General features: G+C 43.0%; 1 protein-coding gene across 3 annotated transcripts in view; it reads right to left on the reverse strand.

Moving 5' to 3' along the window:
- The window catches only part of LOC140575554 (voltage-dependent calcium channel subunit alpha-2/delta-1), a 134575-nt gene that overhangs the window by 63884 nt on the left and 45332 nt on the right, over nt 1–25359 (reverse strand). For 2 of the 3 annotated variants that reach the window (XM_072695941.1, XM_072695943.1), the window contains exons 4-10: nt 23541–23600; nt 21253–21288; nt 18251–18383; nt 9780–9911; nt 7012–7081; nt 6554–6604; nt 4038–4137 (exon numbers count right to left, since the gene is read on the reverse strand). In XM_072695941.1, the coding sequence (XP_072552042.1) occupies nt 4038–4137; nt 6554–6604; nt 7012–7081; nt 9780–9911; nt 18251–18383; nt 21253–21288; nt 23541–23600 (582 nt within the window). The remainder of the gene's footprint in view (nt 1–4037; nt 4138–6553; nt 6605–7011; nt 7082–9779; nt 9912–18250; nt 18384–21252; nt 21289–23540; nt 23601–25359) is intronic. The other variant, XM_072695942.1, reaches the window with a different exon arrangement.

Below are 25359 nucleotides of genomic sequence, written 5' to 3' on the forward strand. Positions count from 1 at the left end.
GAAGACCGGCCACTGGATGAAATATGAATGGGAGTTGCGTTGCATTTATATTTCAACCAGTGGCTGGTCTCCTCATTTACGGTAGAAAATGGGGCTAAAAATAAATAGATATAAATAAATAAATAATAAATAAAATAAATAAATAAATAACAATAAAAAAATTGCTCGTAATGCTCAGCATGGCGTCTGTTTACAGATAAAGTCCTGCTTTTTCTGCTTTTTTCAAATGAGCCAATCAGCTTGCTGTTTATGCCACAAGTAGAAGGCTTGCAGTACGACTGGAAATAATTTGTAATTTCCCTCCTGGGATCAATAAAGTATTTCTGATTCTGATTCTGATTCTAAAACACCTGACAGCATTGCAAAGATGGCTGCAGAGTGAACAGGCTTGCCTAAATGCAGGCTTGCCTAAATGCATTCATTAGAAGGTGTGTCCACAAACATTTGGCCATATAGTGTTTGTGTATATAACTCAGGGTGTATGTAATCCATAATGGGTGGGCTCTTATTGATTGGGTGATGCATTAGATGGACTGATGATGGACAGTGGTTTTAGGGCCCATGAGGCTCACTGAGTGACAGCAGCATCATCCGGCTGTTCCCGCACTGATTTGAGAGCTGATGGTCTGAGTGATGAAACCCACTGCAAGAGCTCCTCATCCCACAGCACTACACCATATATCACAGCTCCGACCATATAGCACCATATAGCGGAGACGGTGCAGCACATCATTATCACTACTCTATTTTGAGCTGGACTAGTTCAAGCTGGAGAGGTACTGTAATGTCAGTGGTTATCAGAGAGGCCCATGCTTTATAAACAGTCATGCCATAATATTAGGACCATCTACCTAATAATGGGAATAAGCAGCCTCGGCTTGGATGACACTAGTGGCGAACTTAGTGGTTTCTGAGATGCTAGCACCCTTTGCCCACTGTCATCTCAGAATATCATTTAAACTGGTTAGGTTTGTCCTCTATATGTCCAAATGTTTGTGGACACCCCTTCTAAAGAACGCATTCAGCAACTTTAAGTTGCACCTATCGCTTACACAATGTGCAATTGCATTTACATTTATGGCATTTAGCTGACGTTCTTATCCAGAGCAACTTACAAGGTTACTCGTATTACAGAGGTGGGCCAATGTAGTGTTAGGAGTCTTGCCCAGGGACTCTTATTGGTGTAGCGCAGCATAGTCACCCAGACCGGGAAACGAACCCTGGTCTCCCACATGGTGTTGTTGTAACGCAATGGCAGGTGTTATCTGTTGCAACACACCAACCAGCAACCAATTGCACATACAGATCTCATCTAGTCCCTGTAGGGAAGTACTGCCAATACAATAGGACTTCCTGAAGCAGATGAACATGAACCTGTTGGCACCATGCTGCCTAATGCCAGGCGTGGGCTCAACTGGTTTACAGCCCCCCCTTTATAAAGCATCGAGATGTGGAGCAGTGGAAGAACTGTGATCTCTGGAATGATGGTGATGGTGGAGCTCCATCCAATACTTTTGGGATGAGCTGGGGAGTTGGGGATGATGAGATGGGGTGGTGATTATCCAACATCCTGACCTCGTTCACTCACGTTCTTGCTGCTATATGCAATCAAATGCTCATAGCAATGTTCCAAAAAAAAGCCATTCCTGACAGTAGAGACAGTTACTCAGTTACTATCCTGCAAAAGCAGGATAAACTATTTTTAATACCCTTGAATTCAGAAGAAGCAATGAATGAGCAGGTGTCCAAATACTTTTGTCCATATAGTGTACTTGAGATTGTGTGAATAGGGTTTTTACCAAGTCCTTAATTAACGCTAATTAGTTTCAAACTGCTTAGAGGGAGGAGTGAATCCTTCTCATCAATATTAAGCAAGCAAGCGTGATCAACCTTTCACACACACACACACACACATACGTTTCTTCAAGCATAGCCAGCTGACAGATCTCAGACGGCTTATCCCCTGCCAGAGCCCGACGCTCCAAAGCGAGAAGAAATGCTACTAAATTCCAGAGAGGGAAAAATGGTGGGAAAAAAATCTGTAATCTTATCAGAGAAATGCACGAATCAGGTGTGACATTTGAAACGAAAACTTCCGAACGTCACCCCCTCTGCTAAGGTGGTGAAATTTCCAATAAGCTCGCCGGATCTGTCAGGTAATATCAGAGGGGCGGCTTTGGGAATGAGAGTGTGACGGATGGAGGAGTGCGCCTGGGTGAGAGTGGAGGAGAGAGGGGAAGCGGGCTCAGATTAATCCTGCAGGAGTTCGGGCTCAGGCTGCCGCAGGGCCACCGGGGCTCGCAGGCTCTCTCTGAGTGGAATGATAGATGGGCATTTCCTCCGGCCGCTCTCCGCCTGATCTCTCAGCGCTCGCTCCGGCCGCGCGCCTCCAATTCAGCGCACACACCGGCTCAAGCAGCCTTTTCATTAAGAGCCTGTTTTCAAGTGGCAAGCTGGAGCCCGATCCATATTTCATTATTTTACCTCCATCTCTCTCCTGGTCTTTCTCCCTTACTCACACACACACACAGAGAGACACATAGACATGCAACTTAAATATAGCCATCTCAGCACTGATAGAGTGCATATAGCTGCACTATGTGCTCAGACCTGAATGAATCTTCTCTTTCTTGAAATTCTACAAATCCATTTCCTCCTGTTCCATCAGCAACCACTTTTTATACCTTTCCATTGCCCGGAATATAGATACTACGGGGTGTATTAAGTTTCAATTCTGTAGGATATGATTCAATACATGCCAAATTCTCATATACCACAAAGTTTCCATTTGATCATATTATTTTGGTACAGTTCAGAATAGATATTTTTAAACATACACCGAAACCGCGACCAGACTGCGGAATGCTGTGCTAGCTGTGGTTGTGCTGGATGTAACGGGATCCCAGTCTTCCAAAGAGCTCATCACTCTATAGAAAAGTATCCTGAAAATTAAGAATGACTTCAGGAGAATGGTACAAAATTTGGACAAAAGTATTGGGACACCTGCCCATTCATTGTTACTTCCGAAATCAAGGGTGTTTAAAATCCTGCTTTATCCTGCTTTTGTTGGAGTAACTGTGTCTACGCCTCAGGGAGGAAGGCTGTCTACTAGATTTTGAAGGACCGCTTGAAGGATTTGATTGCATTGAGCCACAAGAGCTTTAGTGAGGTCAAGATGTTGGATGAGCACCACCTCACATCATCCTCAGCTCATCCCAAAAGTAATGGCTGGAGCTCCATCACCATCATTCCAGGGAACACCGTTCTTCCACTGCTCCACAGATGCTCCAGTGCTGGCTTAATACCCCTATAGTCCATGCCTGGCATTAGGGCATGGTGCCATTAGGCTCATGCTTATCTGCTGCAGAGAGTCCTATTCTACTGACTGTACTTCTCTACAGGGCCTAGACAAGCTTGTGTCAGCAATGGGTGCAACTTAAAAGTAGTGAATGAATGCATTCATTAGAAGGGGTGTCCACAAACATTTGGACATGTAGTGTGTATATATAGTACTGAATAATGGTTTTAGGCACCCAAGCATATTAATTCAAGCATGTCTCTCAGCAGTGAGAGAGTTTTTACTGTAGAAGCTCCAGATCTCATCAGAACAGATAAAGCAGCTGAACATAAATCCAGTAAAAAGGAGAAACAAGAGCTTTCTCTCATTCTGAAGAAAGAAGTGAGATCTTGTCGGTGAGCTAGTCTGTAGAACAGAGCTCGGTTCCTCCAGGTTTCTCATGGACGCCCCCCCCCAGTCCAGCCAGCACAGCGTGGAGGATGTGTTCAACTTCATCAGCAGCAGCAGCAGCAGCAGCTCACCTGATTTACCATCATTAAGCCCTGATTTACCACCAAACCAGGTGTTGGATGACAATAAAAACTGTAAATATCCTGATTCTGAAGCCTTGAAATGTTCATTGGGCCAAAAATGGGGGGAGTACTTTACTGGATATTATTCTAAACCAATCATAATCAATTCTAACATCCTGAAATCACCAGTTAAATTGACACCTTCAGAGCGATGAGTCAACACTTACATTCACCACATTCACATAGTCATCATCAGAGAGCGTCTCCAGCATCTCGCTGACGGATGTTCGGATGAGCTTGAGAGTTAAGCCGGACACGCTGCCGCTCCTGAAACAGGCACAGAAACAGAATCAGGACCAGGCCAGAAACAACTGAATGTGGTAGGATTTAATCTGGGTTGGACTAGTCTGGCATAAGCAGACAACAGTAAATGCAGTAAACAGTAAACAACAAATAATCGAATAAATAAACAGACGACCACAATTATCATTTACTCTTTGAAAAAATGGCATATTTGCATATTTGTAAATGATATACACAATAAATTGTTTTAGATGCTGTTCCGAAATGTCATGTCAGACAAGGAAAACATGCAGGAACAGAACTGTTTACTTGACTGGATCTCGTGCCACAGCATCTCAATGGGCTTCAAATCAGACCCGCCTCATAACCTCAATTAGTCCAAACCAATGACCGTAGAGAACATGGGCCGTGCAACATCTCTCAAAAGTGAAGCAACCACAGGTCTAGCGCCTCTACTGGCACGTTGCAGTATGACGTAGTATGATGTAGCTTCGCCCATCCCCATATGTTTCAACTACAAAACAGCTCATTTTCATCCTCTAAGCTGTCTTTCCATCCCCAGAGTCTCCAAATTCCAGCAGTTAATATTGCCCAGTTTTTTATTTTGCCCCAGAAATCAGTCTTTAAACCCGTGTTATGCTCTAGCGTAAGAAGGCGGAGTTACACTGATTGACAGTAAGAGTGACTGTCTGCAGGACCATTGCAACACCAAGTCTATATTATACTATATTACTGTGTGTATTTTGTATATGACTGTTTTGCTCGCTTTTGCCGAAGCATCTTAATGGGGTTTAAGTCAGGACTTTAAGGAGGTCACTTCATTATGTTCTGAGTTTCAGATCACGGACTGATGACTGGACATTCCTACATGATTTTCTAGTCGAGAGTAGAATTTATGCTTCCATCACGTACAGGGAGCAGCCATCACACTACCACCACTATGTTTGACAGTAGGTATGATGTTGGTATAAAGGACATCTCTCAAATGTGAAGCAACCACAGGTCTAGCGCCTCTACTGGCACGTTGCAGTATGACATGTAGCTCCGCCTATCCCCATATGTTTCAACTACAAAACAGCTCATTTTCATCCTCTAAGTTGTCTTTCCATCCCCAGTCTCCAAATTCCAGCAGTTAATATTGCCCAGTTTTTTATTTTGCCCCAGAAATCAGTCTTTAAACCAGTGTTATGCTCTAGCGTAAGAAGGCGGAGTTACACTGTACTGATTGACAGTGAGAGTGACTGTCTGCAGGACCATTGCAACACCAAGTCTATATTATACTATATTACTGTGTGTATTTTGTATATGACTGTTTTGCTCGCTTTTGCTGAAGCATCTCAATGAGGTTTAGGTCAGGACTTTAAGGAGGTCACTTCATTATGTTCTGAGTTTCAGATCACGGACTGATGACTGGACATTCCTGCAGGATTTTCTAGTCGAGGGTAGAATTTATGGTTCCATCACATACAGAGAGCAGCCATCACACTACCACCACTATGTTTGACAGTAGGTATGGTATAGAGGAAGTCCCTCCTATTAATAGAATTTAACCCCTTAATTTCTATTTTAATATGCATGAGACTTGCATATTTTACCTTTATATTGTTCAGTACCAATGTCCAGAACACAATTATTTCCTCTACTGGCTTTTTCTCCTCTAAACTGTCTTTCAATCTCTAGCGTCTCCAAATTCCAGCAGTTAGTTTTCCCTGTGCTAATATTGACCCATTTTTTATTTTTCCCCAGGAATCAGTTTTTAGTGTAAGAAGGCGGAGTTACACTTAGGAATGAAGTGATTGACAGGGAGAGTGATGGGCTAGAGTAGACCTGGACCTCCGTGGCACCATTTCTGTTCATTACATGGAGTAGCTGCACTCTGATTACTTTAGCTTGCTCCGCATTGTTTAAAATAGTATTCAAGAGTTTAAGTTCTACAGGGTGGGCAGTAATCAAGCCTGGGTGGGCCTACCATAACTAATCCCAGTTACAGTTTCAACTACATTAGGCTAACAGATTGATCTGAGTAACTAGGGGGCAATTTTTACACCTGCCTAGCTAGTGTTAGATAATGGAAACAGTGGTCACTGAGGAACTGCATTTGTCCGAATTTTCTTATTACATTTTGCTTGAGGGTCTGAAACAATTTTCTGTGATTAAAATACAAAAATAGATGGAAGGATTTTTTTTCACCGCACTGAATATAATCTCCACATTACACTGGGTATATTCAATAATACAGAGCAGGTGGGATGTGTCCTAATAGATACTAATAGGTGCAAAGGGCTCCCTCACATATACACACAGACAAGAACACACAACACCTGAGCCCTATTCAATCACTCCCAGCACCCTTTAGAGGCAGACAAAAGGGAAAGATGGCAGTTATTGAAGCAAGGCCAGGCTTGATGTGGGATAATGTACTAATATGAAATCCACTCACGCATCCACCAGAATCAGCATGTCCTTAGGCGAGGCAGCACCCTGTACATACCTGAATAAAACAAGAGGAGGAACACAAAATGTAATATGATATCATATATCATATATATCATATTACATTTTGTGTACATTTTGTGTGTATATATATATATATATATATATATATATATATATATATATATATATATATATATATATATATATATATATATATACACACATAATATACAGTAGGACAATGATCTTAATGTATTATTCTATTTGTCCATTGGTCACTAAATGTTCACACAATAAAACGTTTTACTTCTATATCTTTATTTATTTATTTATTCATTTATTTATTTATTGTTTTTAATATCTCAGTGATGATATGCTTCCATGTACCACACTGCATTATTCAGTGACAAAACCAGTCCCACACATGACTTGCATGCAAACAGAAGTGTAAATTGCTGGTACCAGGGTCGGCGACGGACATCGTACAGGTCGATTTTACTTGGTGTCTTTCTGGCATCCTTCCAAGGAGAAGCTGGAGAAAAAAGAATACTCTTACATAAATAAATAAATAAATTAATGAATTAATGAATGAAGCACTTTCTATTTTTTTCCCCTTAGAAGTTTGTTAATATCTGAACATACGTGTGAATATTTGAACCATGTACAAGCGGCTGGAGGAAGTTCTTCCTATTAGTAGGATTTAACACCCCAACATTTTCCTGCGTAATGCTACACTTTAATAGGCCTGAGACTTAAAAACAATGCTGAAGATAATGATGCTTCATTTACTGAAGAAAAAAGGCTCTGCAACACCTAGACTATTACTATATTACTGTGCATATTTTGTTTATCACTGTTGTTTTCCTGTTTAGGGTCCTGCCAGAGCATCTCAATGGGGTTGAGGTCAGAACTTTGAGGAGGCCACTAAATTAAGTTCAGAGTTTCAGATCATGGACCAATGACTGGACATTCCTGTAGGATTTTATAGTACAGAGCGGAATTCATGGTTCCTTCGACTATAGAAAGTCGCCCAGGCCCTGAAGCAGTCATCACACTACCACCACCATGTTTGACAGTTGGTGTTATGTTCTTACTGCTGAATGCTGTGTTAACTAGATTTATCAGGACCAAAGTTTTCCACTTTCAACTTATCAGTCCATTAACAATATTCCAAAAGGCTCAAAGTGTTGATGTTCCTCTTGATTTGCATTCCTCTCAACACTTTCTGAGGCAAGTGAGGTCCTCTATGAAAAAGTGGCTCCTTTTAGTAGGATTTAACACGTCAACATTTCCCTGCACAATGCTACACATTAATATGTATGAGGAAACAACTCTGAAGATAAAGATGCTCTACACGCAGAAATGAACAGCAAGATTTGGAGAGCTAGACCGATCTGTCAGTATTACAACAACAAAGCATCATTCATACACACAAATCTTGCGGAGTCATCTGGAAACATACACAGCATTTTCCTCACTGGCGGTAATTACCACTAATTATTATGTGGTTACAGGTGCCATGTTGATTTATTTAAGGTTAATTGATGAATGACTGAATGTGGGGCTATTTATCACAGGTTCCCTGTGCAGTGGTTCCCAACCCTGCTCTTGGAGAACGCCCTGCCCTGCATGGTTTAGTTCTTTCCTACTCTAACAGCCTACCTACCTTTAACTCAGGATGGGCTTGGAGGTGTGTGTGGAGCAGGGTAAGCACTACACTGTGGGCAGGGGGTCCTCCAGGACCAGAGTTGAGAACCACTAGGCTAGTGAAACCAAACCAGACCTAGTCAGCAGCTATTTAAGGAGCTGTGTATTATTAGCCCGGGCCGTGTTCAGATGCATCTGGTTGTTTTGATTGAACATAAGCCAGCGAGTGCAAGAGGTGAGATGTGTGTATGAGTGACACACTCATTGAGTCACTTTGACGTGTATCGCTTGTGGCTCATCGTAACACTCACACACATTATGGTAGTAGAGGAGAGTATTTCTGATTGCTCTATGCGTGTTTGTCATAGTGCAGGGTCCCGCCAGGTTTGACGAGGCTTAGCGTAACTATTGAGCAGGACGTCCGAAACATACAGAACTCATAACACGCGTAGAAGTTCACGTAGCAAAAGTAGTACGAACAATGCATTTCTCGTATGCATCCTCGTAAAAATTCAATATTTATTTTGCCTGAATTTCATTTCGCCTAATATACAATTTATATGCAAACTTTAAACGAAAGCGTTTCCAATTGTGAACCTGAAAGTAATCCAAATGAATTGAGTGGTTCATTACTTCTCTACTCCATCACCATTAGGGCTCGGAAGGCTTCAGCAAGCCCTCTGCTGAGCTGCTAGCATATTTGACATTATAATTTGATATTAAAATGTCAGTGTAATTTGAGCTGGGACCACATGCCATGTTTACCAATTAGAGACAGTGGGGCTGTGTTATGGCAGGATCGGCCCCTGCATCAGACTAAGACATAAAGGGTCATTTTTTTTCTACTGGAGACTATTCAGAGAAAAGAAATCATCTCCGAGACAAAAAATCATCTCATCAGTGGGAAGGAGACGCCAGCAGAGAGTTCAGCAGGAGCGCACACATACTCACAAGAATGGACACACACACACACACAGATCTTTTCAGTGGGATATCGCTCATTTTGAAGGTATGAAATGCTATACAGCGAACACTGAGAATAGTCTCTCTCTGTATGAAGTGTACATACACATATATGCCGATTGGCCATAACATTAGCACCACTGAAGTGAAAAACATTGATTATCTTTATCTAAAGAGGCATCGGTCTACATTGGAACAGTGAACAGTCAGTTCTTAAAGAATAAGAATCTCAAGAACCAAACTGTGATGGCTAGACGACTGGGTCAGAACATCTCCAAGACATCAACAGGCAGGTCTGGTGGGTTTTTTCTGGTATGCAGTGGTCAGTACCTACCAAAAGTGCTCCAATCACCAACAGGGTCATGGGCCCCTAAAGCTCACTGATGTGATCCATGGAGGCCTACATCACAACTTATTGGACCTGCTGCTAAAGTTCTGGTGCCAGATACAACTGGACACATTCAGAGGCCTTGTTGAGTTCATGCCTCGATGAATGGTCAGACCTGTTGTGGTGGCACTAGGGGGGCCTTAGGCAGGTGGTACTAATGTCTTTCTTTCACACACACACACACACACACACATATACATATATATATATACAGAAAGACAGAAAAGCATACCAGGGTAATAACGGGCCAGTCCAGTTGCGCTGCCGAAAACTTGCCAGAGTAAAGTCGGGTCCTCCTCCTTGTTCCTCTTAAACACATCCTCCAATGCTTCAGTCCAGTTCAGCTCGTTCAACACAATGGTGGCTGTACAATACACACACATACACACACACACACACACACACACACACACACACAAAATCACCGGGTATCGATTAGTTCTACAGCAAAGATGAGTAAGCACACTCACACACACACGGCCTCGATGTTGCTGTGCAGGTAACTATGGTACAAAAGAGGAGAAGGCCTCCACGTTCCACTCTGTCAAATTGAGAGTCAAATGGTTCACACAATATTTATTGTACCCTGATAAAGTGTGTGTGTGGGGTGTGTGTGTGTGTGTGTGTGTGAGTGGAGTAAGGGGTGTGTTCCTGTTATATCCGAAAACTTCGTAACCCGAGCTTTGAGAAATGTAGCATTAACTGTCACGCCAATAAAACACCCGGAATTGAATTGTGAGAGTGGAGAGCGAGAGAGCCAGACAAAGAGAGAAAGAGAGAGAGAGAGAGGGAGAGGGAGAGGGAGAGTGAGAGGGAGAGTGAGGGGTGTAATATCCACTTGTCTTCTGTGGCTGTGAAAAGGATAATTCTGTGTTATTCAGAGAGGGCTCTCCAGCTCCTGAGCCGCAAACACGCTGATTGACTTTATTGCATCATCAGTACGGGAAACCATGGAAACCTGTAATCATCTTATCAAATCTCTCATCTCTGAAAAGGCCATGAGGCGATAGGCTGCTGTGGAAGTGCCGGTGAAGAATATGCTCATCAGACGGGCAAAACGTCCTCCATAAATCTAATGAACCATGAAAAATTCAGCGTTATCGTTGCCATAACAATTTATTTTTATCGGCCGGCCGAGGGTGTGAAGGAGGGAGACGCGAGGGGGAGACGGGGGGTCAGAGTGTGAGAGATATGAGGGGTTTCGGTGTGATGTATGCTTCTGCTTTGCTTTCGGGGTATTAGTGAGACTTGCTGCGGTAGTGTGTTTAGGAAACTGTGTGAGTTTGTTGAATGAATCACTTTGGAGGTTAGACTGCTGACTGCTGGAGTGAAGATACAACATATACAACTGTCATCAAATCAAAACTGTAGAGAAGTAAAATCTGTGAGCAAAACATCAGCTGTAGTGGTTAACATCTAGCTAACGTAAAAACATCAGCTATAGTGGTTAACATCTAGCTAACGTAAAAAAAAACATCAGCTATATTGGTGAACATCTAGCTAACGTAAAAAAAAACATCAGCTATATTGGTGAACATCTAGCTAACATGACAAAACATCAGCTATAGTGGTGAACATCTAGGTAACATGTTCACCACTATAGCTGATGTTTTTACATGTTACCTAGATGTTCACCACTATAGCTGATGTTTTGTCATGTTAGCTAGATGTTCATCACTATAGCTGATGTTTTGTCATGTTAGCTAGATGTTCATCACTATAGCTGATGTTTTTACATGTTACCTAGATGTTCATCACTATAGCTGATGTTTTGTCATGTTAGCTAGATGTTCATCACTATAGCTGATGTTTTTACATGTTACCTAGATGTTCATCACTATAGCTGATGTTTTGTCATGTTAGCTAGATGTTCACCAATATAGCTGATGTTTTTACATGTTACCTAGATGTTCACCACTATAGCTGATGTTTTTTTGCATGTTAGCTAGATGTTCACCACTATAGCTGATGTTTTTACATCTAGCTAACATGTAAAAACATCAGCAAGAGCATCTCCTCAAACTGATCTAGATGCTCTAGCTGAGCTAGATGTCGAGATCAAAAGTATTGGGACACCTGCTCATTTATTCTTTCTTCAGAAATCAAGCAGTACTAAAAGAGTTGATCCTGCTTTTGTTGGAGTAACTGTCTCTACTGTCCAGGGAAGAAGGCTTCCTACTAGACTTTGAATGACCATTGCTGTGAGGATTTGATTGCATTCAGGGACCAGAGCGTATGTGAGGCTAGGATGTCGGATGATCACCATTCCACCTCACCCCAAAGGTACTGGATGGAGCTCCATCCATTATTCCAAAGGCATTAGGCTCAGTGCCAATAGGACTCCAGAGAGTCCTATTCTGTTAGCAATACCTCTCTACAGAGCCTAGACAAGCTCTGTGAGTGTGTGGGTGAGTGTGCATTACTAGCTTTTGAAGCATAGCTGTGAGGATCTGATTGCAGTCAGGCACAAGAGCGTTAGTGAGGTCAATTTTATAGTTCCTCAAATGTCCTCAAACATCAGTTGGGATGCACGTGTCTTAGATATGGGTCAGGAAACGACCCCTGGTCTAAATACATGACCAGCAGTAAACAGACCACGCTGCAACAGAACTGGCTCATTTCTTTCCTTGCTCATGAGGAGGAATTCATACTGTGTATTGTTGCTCCTCCAAACACATTCTGCACACATACACCCCCCTCCCCTCTCTCTCTCACACACACACACACACACACACACACACACTGAATTCCATTTCCTCTCTCTCCCCCTCGTGGAAAAAAAGGCTATTTTCCCAAGCCTGCTTCATTCAGTGTTGTCTCTCTTAATGACGGTAAGCTTTTGTTGCATCTCTAGACTGTGGAGGGTCTACACACACACCACACACTGCTTCTCTCCCCTAAACGACGTGCCACTTTATCCTGGAAAATCCAATTTTCTCCCCTACGGAAGCCACGGGCCTCAGCTATTTCTATGTGTGTGTGTGTGTGTGTGTGTGTGTGTGTGTTTATTATGGGTCACCGCGAGTGTGCTTGGCTTTGAGTGTTGTTAGATTAAAATCAGTATCCTCTCATGGCCTGAGTGACAGCCAGCAACATTCATTAAACCCACTGTAGACAATAAACACACACACACACACTCACACGCAAGCAGCCAAAATGCGATGTTTCCTGTTCAGTTTTTTTTTTTTTTTTTTTTTTTTTTTTTACAGGGTCTTCTTGGTCCTTTCTAACACACACACACACACACACACACACACACACTGCAGGCTCCAACTAATGCACAATGTTCTGCAGCTTCTAACCAACCATGTCTGAATGTTAGTCACACAATCAAGCCTTTCACACTCAAGCCTTCCTTTATTTCCTCCCACTTGACGTAAGATGCACACGTCTGCTTCATTCTGCACACGTCTCTTTATCTGACACGAGGTCAGGCCACAGCCAACGCCGGCTCACCTGCTTGCACACTCCCACCACAGTCTCCTTGTAACCCTTGCTCCTAGTAAGGAAGCAGAGTTTAACACTTTTACTCCGTTACATTGTAGATGTGCTACATCGTTACTCATTACAATTATAAAAATGCTACGAATCCTTTCAAACCCGCAGTATCACCTCCAGAGCGCTAGATGGCGCTGTCACCGGGTTTAATGAAGCCGTCTCAGCATTGAGCAGAACAGCCGATGGAGCCGTGAGTGAGCATGCTGCTGTTCCTCCTCTCACTCACTCCGCTGCTGCAGTGAGGACACTAACGCTAGAGCTCTGTTAGTTTATCTCCAGATGGAAGAAGAAGAACCACCAGAAGAACCACCTCCATCATCTTCACCTCCTGCAAATACTCGTATGTGTCCGAATGGCCTGAGCTCTTTCAGCTGTAGTTGAGTTTACAGAGAGTGAAGCTCAGGGGTTTGAGCTGCTCTCCTCACTGGTTTTACAGATGAAGCTCTTGTATGTGGTGGGTCGAGTCAGGTCTGCTCAGCTCTCTCTCTCTCTCTTTTGGGCGAGTTAGTTTAGAGAGTGAACTGAAGACTTGTGAAGGTTCATGAACTCTCTTCTACAGTCCTGTCCTTCTACTACAGCCAGAGGAACTGAGACAGTGCTTAAGTCTGAGCATCTGAACTAATATAAACACTGATACTCAAACTTTTGACTGCTTCTGCAATTACTTTACTTTCAGTATTTAAGTAGTAAATTGTAGAATAAACTACTCGCAATACTTAAGTATAAAAATGCTGAATACTTTAGTACTTCCACTTAAGTCTGGAGCTTAGAGACACTTCTACTTCTACTCAAGTCACTTTTCTGAGAGAGCACCTGTACTTTTACTCAAGTCTGGGTCTCTAGTACTTTATACACATGCAGGCAAAAGCACGCTATGTGCTTGGACCCCAGTGATTGCCACTTATGATATACACTATAAGGACAAAAGTATTGGGACACCTGTTCATTCATTGTTTCTTCTAAAATCAAGGCTATTATAAAGAGTTAATTCTGCTTTTGTTGGAGTAACTGTCTCTACTGTCCACAGAAGAAGAAGATTTTTGGATTGCATTGCTGTGAGAATTTGATTGCAGTCAGGGGTGTTAACTGCATGTTGGAAGATCATCACCCCACCTTATCTCCAACTCCCCAACTGGTCCCAAAAGTAGGGATGGAGCACCATCACCATCATTCCAGAGAACACAGTTCTATTGCTCCACAGCTCAATGCTGGGGGGTGGGGGTGGGGGGGGGGGGTTTATAGCCCACAGCTGACATTAGGCCTACTTAAGGACATCCTACGACATCCTAACTACAGTTAGAGCTTAGCGGTTAGAGATTAGAGCTGCTACATTACATGAAGTTTCCATGTTTATAATCTTTCTACAGCAGAATAAGGCGCTGTCACTATGACCGGAGGATCGCTACTTCAAATCCTGGTCATGCTGCTAGCCATCGGCAGCCGGGGACCCGAGGGAGCTCAATTGACCTTGCTCTCTCCAGGGTGGGTAGATGGCCCTTTCTCTCCACATCACTCCAGTGCAATGCTGGCTGGCACTGGCGTCTATTGACTGATACATCAGAGATGGGTAAGCGGCGCTTTTCTCCGAGGGCACTGTTTTTTTGCCCGATGACGTTGCATGCGTCGCCATGCGTATGTCAGTATTCACCCCCCTAGTGTTGGGAGGACAGCATGTGATGGGGGGAGGATATGTATGGGCTGGGTAACTTCCAAACCAAATTGGAGAGAAAATAGGGGTAAAGGGTCAATTAGACACTGCTGAACTGCTCTATATCATTGAAAATATGCATGCTCTATATCACCATTATGCCATTGTTAACCCATGTGACCCACCAACAAAGCTACAACCAACCTACCCAACAAATAAAGCATCTTTGAAATTATAATACACTGTAAATGGAGCTGTTTTGAGGGAAGTACAGTGTCTCGTTACGGATTACGGAATGGTATTCGCCAACATAGCATAAAGTATACACTTGTGGTGGAGCTTAAAAAGCCCAATTATTGAGGGCGTGTAAACAACAACAACCAGGGCAGAGTAACTGCATAAGCTGTATAGTAAGTAGTTCAGTAAGCTGTATAGGGTTAGGGCTGTGGCAATTACTCAACACTGCAAACAACCATAAAAACAGTCTACAATAAAAGAAAAGAGATGGGGGCGGAATTCCGTTATCGATTTATTGGCTTGATGAAGTTTGTGCTTCTCATTCATATCACTTGAAGTAAAGTGGGAAAATACAGATGTCAGAGACTCCAAGTCGTAAACAAACCGTAAACATCCCAACGTTTCGCTTTAACATCTAAAAAGGCCTCCCTCCCCTCCCGCACAGCAGCACGCCTCTTATGCATAAGCAGCTTAGAAGCTTGTGAGTAACTAAGATACTAAAACTGCCATAAAGCACAGCCAGGAGTTATCATCCGCTTTGCAGGTAGCTGCGTTTTGATTTAGCTAATGATGTTATGCTTTTGCCACATCACCCACCACGAGCTCCAGACGTCCATTGGAGCAGTTGAACCAGCAGAGAGCCGTTCACTGCGCTGATTAATCAGGCCGGTCAGCTCGTCAATAGCTCCGCTCTGTGTGAAAGGAGCTCAGGTGGAGCCTGTGTTCTGAGCACTCATCAGGCTGTCTGGAATAACACACAGCACCAGGCTGGCTGAGCGGAAAGGGAAGCTACAACGTTAGAGCAAGGAGACTGGAGGCGCGGAAAGGACTGGAGCTAGCCTTGCAGCATTGTATGGTTTTGATGTTTAGCTACTCATTTGCTTCAGTTAACAGCATTTGTGTGCAGTTCTAATTGCCATCTGAAGCCTCCTTCCTCCTCATTCTTCTCTGGGCGGCAGCAGACTCTATACATATGCTGTACCTTTGCTATTTCCATTCCAAGGACACGGCTTGTCTAGTCCCTGTAGAAAAGTACATAGCAGATAAACATTAACCTATTGGCACCATGCTGCCTAATGCCAGTCATGGGCTATAGGGGGGATAAAGCCCCCCAGCTTCGAGCTGTGGAGCAGTGGATCTCCAATGTTCTCTGGAATGATGATAGTGGTGCTCCATCCAACACTTTTGGGATGAGTTGGGGTGGTGATCATCCAACATCCTCATCTCAGTGATGCTCTTGTTGCTAAATGCAATCAAATCCTCACAGCAATGCTCCTCCAAATCTAGTAGAAAGCCTTCTTCTTCCCTGGAGAGTAGGGACAGTCACTCCAGCAAATGATAGAATAGAGGAAACAATTAATAAGCAGTAAGCAGTGTCCCAATACTTTTGTCCAACAAGAGCGTTAGTGAGGTCAGGATGTTGGATAAGCACCGCCCCACCTCATCATCCCTAACTCTCCAACTCATCCCAAAAAAGTATTGGATGGAGCACCACCACAATCACTGTCAGTCCAGAGAGCACAATTGGCATGGTGCCAATAGGTTCATGCTCATCTGCTCCAGAGAGTCCTGTTTTATAGACTGTACTTCTCTAGAGGGACTAGACAAGCTGTGTGTGTGTGTGTGTTTTGCACATCTGTGTCAGCAAAGGGTGCAACTTAGTAAAAGTACCTGAATGCATTCACTAAAAGAGGTGTCCATAAATATTTGGACATCCTGGATAGTGTATATGTGTGCCACTGACACGGCCAGTCCAGAAACGAGCGGAGATTGGTTTTGCCGTCGCTGGGATCGTCAAGGCTGTTTCCTCCTCCTCCGCCTCCTCCTTCTGGGCAGCAGCCGACTCTATACATGCACCTTTGCTCTATACCTACAAGCCCATTTCCATTCCTTTGAAAGTACAGAAGCCTGGCTGCCTCTAGAAGGTTACGGTCTTGAAGGTTGAGCAATAAAAATGAGAAAAGGCCTCTGAACCACAGCTTTCAGAAGTAAAGTCACTCTGTCGACTAGGTCCCTTAACCCACGTAAAGCTCTACCTCTCACACTGCGAGGTGCAGCCCAACAGCACTGCCTTTTAAAGCTGCCCTCAGAAGAACGATGATGCTCATAGCTCTGATCATACCAGGTCACATGATCAACACACTGTAAGGTCAAATTTTAGGCTTTGCCAAGAGGGTCAATTATTTATTACTTGAATTTCGCTTCCCTTTTGTGGGTCTGAGTGCAAGTGCACGTGCAGGGAAAGGTCAATGGGGAAGGGACGTCTTGCGCGGCAGGGCCAGACGCTGTCCCAGCAGGGAAATTGTCCTGAAACTGTGACTCTACAGCTTGGCCAACCTGCTACCTCTGTATGAACACGGTCACACTTACGCAAATGCAGACTCACTGGAAACAACTCGAATTCAAGTGCACAAGCACAACAGGGAACAGGGATGACTCATCATTGTGACAGCTGTATATCACTGCTGTCCAGTGAAAAACATGTATCTCCATTTTTGTCCATTTTTAGTTTTCACCATAGTTCGGAACCTGTAACTACTTCTGTACACTGTGTGAATATTTCAGGATGAATGGACCAATAGAAATGCTCTAAATCACTTGGAATGATTTCTGATTTTACATCGACTTCCATTCAAAGTTTTGATCATTTTTGCTTTCTCCTGTAAAGTCACCATTTTGGAGATACATGTTTTTCGCAAATACCCTTATTTGGATAGTTTGTATCTGCTAGGATCCAGAAGATCCCTCTAATCTTAAACTCTACTAAATACAGAAGTCAGTATGGAGACCATAATACTCGGCACTACACTTCACCCAAGTACTCTCAGAAGAGGAGGGTCTTCAGTCTGGGTCTGAGGACAGCGAGCGTTGGACTCTGCTGTTCGGACCCCCAGAGGAAGTTCATTTCACCACTTCGGTGCAGGACATGGTCTTCCGTGGACCTTAAAGGACTAGTTAAAAGAATGCAATCGGTAGCTTCTGGAATGGCCCTCAGAACCTCCTGATCTGAAGATCCCCAAAATCTGAAAGCACTGACTTAAAAGAGAGCTTTTACACTTGACCTCTTTTACTATTTATTTATTATTATTAAATTATACATTAATTAAATGTGCATTAACCTTTGCAATAAATAAATAACAACAACAACAATTTTCTTCTCTTCATGATACAGAATTTAGCCAGGGGTGCTCACACTTTTGCAGCATCTGTGCCTTTGTATGATGTGCATTTACCAACGACGCAACACATATGTTGATCTTTGGATAACTAGAAGATGAGTGTGTGTGTGGTGGTGGTGGTGGTGGGGGGGGGGTACTCACAGCCGTCATATATGTCTGTAGGGATGTGCACAGCTGAATGGTTGTAGGACACGAGGCGATTCTTAAATGACGGATCTTCTCTAAAATCCGGCCTGATCCGGTTTATCCTCCCTTCTGTTTCATTAGCGTCAAGCTGCAGGAGAAACACCTCGGATGAAACACAGGCAATGTGATCTATATTCAAATATCACATAGAAATGAATGAAATGTATGTATTTGACCAATAAAATCAATACACTGATCAGCCATAACATTATAACCACCTGCCTATCATTGTGCAGGTCCCCCTCGTACCACTAAAATGGCTCTGACTTGTCAAGGGATGGACTCCACAAGGCATAACTCTTCCGTGGGATTGGAAAAGATGGGCTAACCTTGACACGCTTCAATTAGCCCTGGGCGCCCATGACCCTGTGGGTAGGTACTGACCACTTACTGCATACCAGGAAAAACCCACAAGACCTGTCTGATGTTCTGACCCAGTGTTCTAGCCATCTCTGTTTGGTTCTTGTCAAAGATCTCGGATTCGTAGGCTTTTTTTTTGGGTAACTGTCTCTACTGTCCAGGGAAAAAGGGTTTCTACTGGATTTTGGAGGAACATTGCTGTGAGGATTTGATTGCAATCAGCGACAAGAGTGTTAGTAAGGTCAGGATGTTAAATGATGTAATGATCACCACCCCACCTCATTCCCAACTCCCCACTCATCCCAAAAGTATTGGGTGGAGCACCATATTAACTTGGCAATACTAGGCAATACTTCTCTACAGGCACTAGACAAGCTCTGTGAGTATATGTGTATTTGCAAGTGGTGCATTAGAAGGGGTGTCCACAAACATTTGGACATTTAGTTTAAGGCATGAGGCATTTTACAGGGAAGCCAATCAGAAGAAGCATTGATTTTTACACATATCAGTCTTAAAATAGACATGCAGGCTAGGTCATGAGCAGTGTGATGGTACGGCACTGTATGGCACTAAGCTGCCAGTATTAGAGGAGAAACACAGGCGAGTATATGAGAATCTGTCGGACACTCATTAACCACTCAGAATAGCGCTCACACCTTCTAACTAGACACACTCTACTGCTGCACATCCTGCCTGCTCTTCAGTCTGTCTCTGATTCTACGTCAGCTCTCCCCATGTTCCTCTCCTTCCCTCTATGCTAATTGGCAGGTGTGATGTATGGCGTCTGGTGAGTGTGTTCTCTAGACTGTGGGGTCAGAGCGGAGGATGTGCTCGATCCTTTCAGCGATTCTTCTTCTCTGAGCCGATGAGTAGGGAGTCATATATCACCAGACTGGTAAGAAAAGATGGCTAGACTAACAAACCAGGAGGACCTGTGATTTGCGAAGGAGCTTTATAGGGCCTATATGAGGGAAAATCACCAGTATTTAAAATATTTAATGTTCTACGTAAAGACCATACAGTCTACATACAGTTCTAGTACACTTATCAGCCATAACATTAAAACCACTGACACTTGAAGTGAATAATAATGATTATCTGGTTCCAATGACTCTTGTCCAGGGGTGGGATCTACATATTAGGCAGCAAGTGTTGGAAGCAGGAAAAATTAGGCAAGCGTAAGAATCTAAACCACTTTTGACAAAAAACCAAATGATTGTGATGGCTGGACAACTGGGTCAGAACATCTCCAAAACATAAGGTAGGAGTTATCCTGGTATGCAGTGGTCAGTATCTACCACAAGTAGTCCAAGGAAGGATGCCCAAGGCTTACTGATGTGATCCATGGAGGCCCCCAACTCACAACGTAGGACCACAGGACTTAAAGAACCTGCTGCTAATGTTAGTCTTGGTGGCAGACACCACAGGACACCTTCAGAGCTCTTGTAGAGTCCAAACCTCAAATGGTCAGATTTGTTGTGGTGGCACAAGAGGGGCCAACTCTCTGATCTGAAGAACAGAGCTCGGTTCCTCCAGGTTTCTCCTGGACGCCCCCCAGCCCTGATTTACCATCAAACCAGGTGTTGATCTGAGGAGAACTCTAAATAATACTAGACTCCATGAGAGAGGAGAACTTTGGAGATGTTCTAATGATGAACACAGTGATGGAGAACCTCCACCACTTTCTATAGGAGTGTTATTATTAGTGTTTATTCTAATATCAGTGTTTTACTGAGGAAATAAACACTTAGGAGAGCCCAGATAAGCAGTGCCTCATTATAATATATATATATATATATATATATATATATATATATATATATATATGTCAAAACAAATCAAGTCAAAGTTATTTGTACAGTGCTTTTTACAACTGTTGTTGTCACAAAGCAGATTTACATAATCAGTCATTAGTAAAAGACAAAAAAATCCACAAAAAAGACTTGAAAAATCGAAGACCCCCAGTGAGCAGCCAACTCCCTCGGAGCTGGAGGAAGAAACCTTGGGAGGAACCAAAACTCACAAGGGGGACCCGACCCATCCTCCTCTGATCAGAACTATTTATAAATTATTGATAAAAAGTCACCAAAGCATCTATACTGTTGAACTGCTCAGGTGTGCAACATATTCATAATAATAATAATATAATAATCATAATCATAATTTATTTGTGTACCCAATAAAATGAAAAGAGGGGAATTTTAGACAGAACGGCATTTTGGTAAAATATAGGTTCCTGAAGCCACAGTAAAAAACAAAAAAACAGGGTTTTTAAATATATTGGGCTACAAAATAGACTTTTTTGGGCAATAATCCACAAAAAGCATAACAGTACCTGAGAGAAAAAAAGAAAACGCATTGGAGAAGCTGAATATGGGCCCTTTAAGGTAAAAAAAAACGTTGGTCATTACAGAGGGACTCCATCATTTTTTTTTATGACGCCCGCAATTACCGGTGTTAATTAGATTTGAGCGAGTGCGCCACAGGATCTCAGGTGGATAGCGTGAGGATGCTTTGAGGTGCACTAACTGCAGTGAGAAGTGCTAAATGAGGGGACGTTTCGCAGACAGCACACCGGAACAGAAACATTTACTTACATTGTCCTTGGCATTGAAATAGACTATCTCGTCGTCCTGCATGGGGAAGAAAAACACAGGCCTTTACTGGAGGTCCACTCAGGGCAGCGTCTCAAAGAGTGTCTAACATCACCAACGTGTTATTCAAGTCAGCTCGAGCATGTGCATAGCTGAGAACTGCATGTGCAGGTGACTGAAGTCCTAGCACCCTTCCGTTGTTCAACATTAGCTGTGAAGGTCATGTGACAAGGCATAACACTGTAATGTGCAACCAGAGAGGGACAGTGTGACAGTATGTCGCTGTTATTGGGATGAATTCACAAATATCACAATTTGTGAGAATGCCAAGGATATTCTCTCTCCTATAACTATAATAAAAAAGACGTAAAGACTAATTATAGGGTCTATACATATCCCCCAGTGTGCAGAAACTGGGTAAACTGCACAGTAACAAGCAGAGGCTGACTTATCTGTGAACATATGGTAATAGGTGTCTGCCACCATACGTGCATGCGATGTGAACGTGTGCATAGGGCTGGGGCATTAATCACATGATTCATATTATTTAATGTGTGGGTAATACTGTATTACAGGTATTACAGGAGTATAATAGAAGCACAGTATTCTCTACGCTGTAGTTTTCCGTACAGTTGATAAAATACTATGTACTATTTATAATCTGGTGTCATTCTCAATTTTCTTCTTTTAATAAAAACTGGTTGTGTGTGCACCCTGGTTGAGGTTGCCTTCAAATCCCAGTAGGTAGTGAGGAACCACCAGCATAGAGTGCAAACGGCAGGTGGGGAAGGTTTAGCGAAGCAAACGCTATGGGTGGGGAAAACGTTGAGTAGTTTATGTGCATTTTACCCCCTTTTAACGTCCCATTTAACATAAGACTGAATCACAGCTTGTAAAAATTGAATGCTGAATTGGTATCAGAGTTTATAACCTGCATAAAAAAAAATGAGTCAACTCCAGCAGGTGTTTAGAAAACCGGCGCTCTAATCTGATAGGATCGTTTTTTCAGTTTCTTTAAAACTACTGGTACTAAATGAACCAATCAAAATGCTTTTTGGTTGCTGGGCAGATACTCCATACCTCAACCAACCACTGAAGCCTGTAAGACTTTGGGTATTTCCGTATTATTCACTGAAATGCGGAAAATACCAGGGCCCCAAGTGGGGGGGAGGGTCTTTGAGGATTTTCCTTTAAATAGTAATATAATAATTGAAATATCAAAATAAACAATTTATAACTATTGTAATTGTAATGTTTGGGGTAAATAAATCTGTCGATTGATGCATTGAATTTTGTGTCCTAGTCTACATATAGTGTCTGAGGACATGCACCCTTGCCCCTTGCACGAAATGTCTACCTTTAGTCTGCCTTCACCAGGCTTTTTAACTAGTGTTCATTCTGCTGAAGCGGCAGCGCTCACTGTATCCATGCTATGGGAGATGATGCCCAAGAAAGCTCAAATGGGAAAGCAAATAGTCTACATTCAGTTAGAAACTCCCGTGATTATAAAACGCTTCAATTCCACCGTGATTGTCATTACTGGACTGGTAGTAAACTTGTAAGCTTGTGCACAGGGCCTAGAATTTGGTGCTACGCCCCTGGTCCAAAGCAAAAGTACAGAAAACAAGGAGGTATATAATTAATACTCACTTCTGACCAGGGAACATTTATGTGTGTGTGTGTGTGTGTGTGTGTGTGTGTGTGTGTGTGTGTGTGTGTGTGTGTTTGAAGTGTAATGTAAAAATAAATTACCGGTAACGTGTAGAATGTGTATTCAGTGAAATTATATACGGAGACCCACGGAGGGAATGTGTGCAGTGAAATCAGATCTATGAGGATACACATACACACATGCACATGGTCATCTGGGGTCACTGCAGTTGGAAATCAGTATTTAGAGGATATTCACCGCAGTATCCAGCTCATATAAACAGAAATATTCTTGGTAGGTACTATCAGGGGTGTCCAGTCTTCTTCTTAAAGGGCCAGTGTGGGTAGAGGTTTGCATGGTAACCCATTCCAACTGTTTGCAGACTGAGAGACCAGTTTGATTGGGATGGAAACCAGCAGACACCACGGCCCATTTGTGGATAAGACTGGACGCCCCTGAGTTAAACAGGTCAATCCCTGCAAATGCACATTACACTGCAAATCACAGCAAAGCTGACTGATATGCTGGTGAACACACTGAACGACAAGCCCAATTATAAAGTGAGGACTGAAATCAATGTTCTGTTTAGTGGCAGCCTTTTTATTAATAATACAGTGTAATATCCTGATCAATTACTTACTGCAAACTCATCCTTCCATTGATGCTCCATCTGGGAGGTTTCGGCAGCAGCTGCCAGAGCCTGAAAAACGAAATAAAATGAATTATACACTCCGTCACCGGGTTTAATTAAGAGCTCGATTCCAGTAGCGAAAGTGCCGAACACATGTCGGCTCGTGCTGCATTTTGTGCACCAAGCTACTCAGCATTAGGCTCTCACTTTCCATAACATCCCCCAGAATTACTGCCTCCTCAGTCATTAACTCGAATGTATGAACGAACGTACACCAATAACGCGGGGCTTCTGAGGGCCAGGACAAAGAGCGGGGTGTGTTCGACTCATCTGCAGTGGGTAGCAGCATATGAGCCGCCTCCGTGGCCCATTCGCTTAGCTTTCATCTTCTGCTAATGAGCCATCAGCACGGTGGATGTGTGCTACAGCTAGACAGCTTAAAAAGTAAAAGGCTGGTGGTTTGACAAGGCAATGAGCTCTCTTCTCCCAGAAAGTGCAAGGTGCTGAAGCATGGAAGCTCAATTTGGAAGATGTAAAGCAGACAAGAAGAACAGGACAGTTGACATTAAATTAGAAACTTTAGCTCATGGTCCTGTCAGGCATGCATCCAGTCTGCGGAAGACACCGGGACACTGCGTCGCTTTTCCCTGGAGCAGAATATGGAATAATGTTGCGAGCACATTACAGTAAATACAGTTAAATAAATAGTTCAGCAAAAAAAATTTAATAAAATAATAGCATAGATTATCAGCTAAGACAGGTAAGACATGTCAGGTGTTCCAACTTTTCTCTGGCGCTGGAGCTATAAGGCTAAAGTCATGGATACTTCTTGTACTTATACTGACTGAACACTTTTATTACTTAGGATCAGCCATTACTTTAGCGCCAATCAATGAGGTAAAAACCACTGATTATCTTCATCTACAGTGGCATCTGCCAAGGCGTGGATCTACATACTAGGTACAAGTAAAGATTGGTTACAAGTAAAGGTTGTTGGGGATAATGTGTTAAAAAGCAGTAAAAATGGGCAAGAGTAAGAATCTGAGCCACTTTGACAAGAACCAAACTGTGATGGCTAGACGACTGGAAGGTCAGAACATCTCCAAAACATCAGGCAGGTCTTGTACCTAACAGGGGCCAGTACCTACCAAACGTTCTCCAAGGAAGGACAACCGGTAATCCAGTGACAGGGTCATGGCCAGCTAAAGCTCTTTTAATTCGATCCATGGAGGCCACAGCTCGTAACCTCCAGGACTTAAAGGATCTGCTGCATACGTCTTGGTGCCAGATACCACAGGACACTTTTGCCTCCAACGGTCAGATCTGTTGTGGCAGCGCAAGGGGGACCTACTCAATATTAGGCAGGTGGTACTAATATTATGGCTGATCAGATTCCTATAAGGGAAAACTATTCATCCTGCCGTGGTTGAATAAGAGTTCAGTACATGGGACTAGCTGACTATAGAGGCTAAACTGAATGGCTACTTCAGAGCTTATAAGCAAGGCTAAAAAAGGCTAAAAGGCAACGCTGGGTAACTGGGTGCAGCACAGCTCGGCTACAGCGAGTTGGTACAACCGGCCAGGGGGGAAAGCCAGCTATGCTAAAAGCTATGCTAAGCTAGCATAGGCTTGGCTAGGCTAAGCTATGCTATATAATGGAATGTGGGCTGTCATGGTGACATAAACCAACCAATGAAAGCCAGTTATTTTCATGAGCTCATTGTAAAAGGAAAAACAGTTTTATTCAGACGCAAAATAACAGGGTGGTAAATAGGCTTGTTAAACCGCATCTGAGCACTTTTCACCCCAGACAAAGTCCCTTACTTTC

This window comes from Salminus brasiliensis, chromosome 13, assembly GCF_030463535.1.
Source record: "Salminus brasiliensis chromosome 13, fSalBra1.hap2, whole genome shotgun sequence".
Taxonomy (NCBI): Eukaryota; Metazoa; Chordata; class Actinopteri; order Characiformes; family Bryconidae; genus Salminus; species Salminus brasiliensis.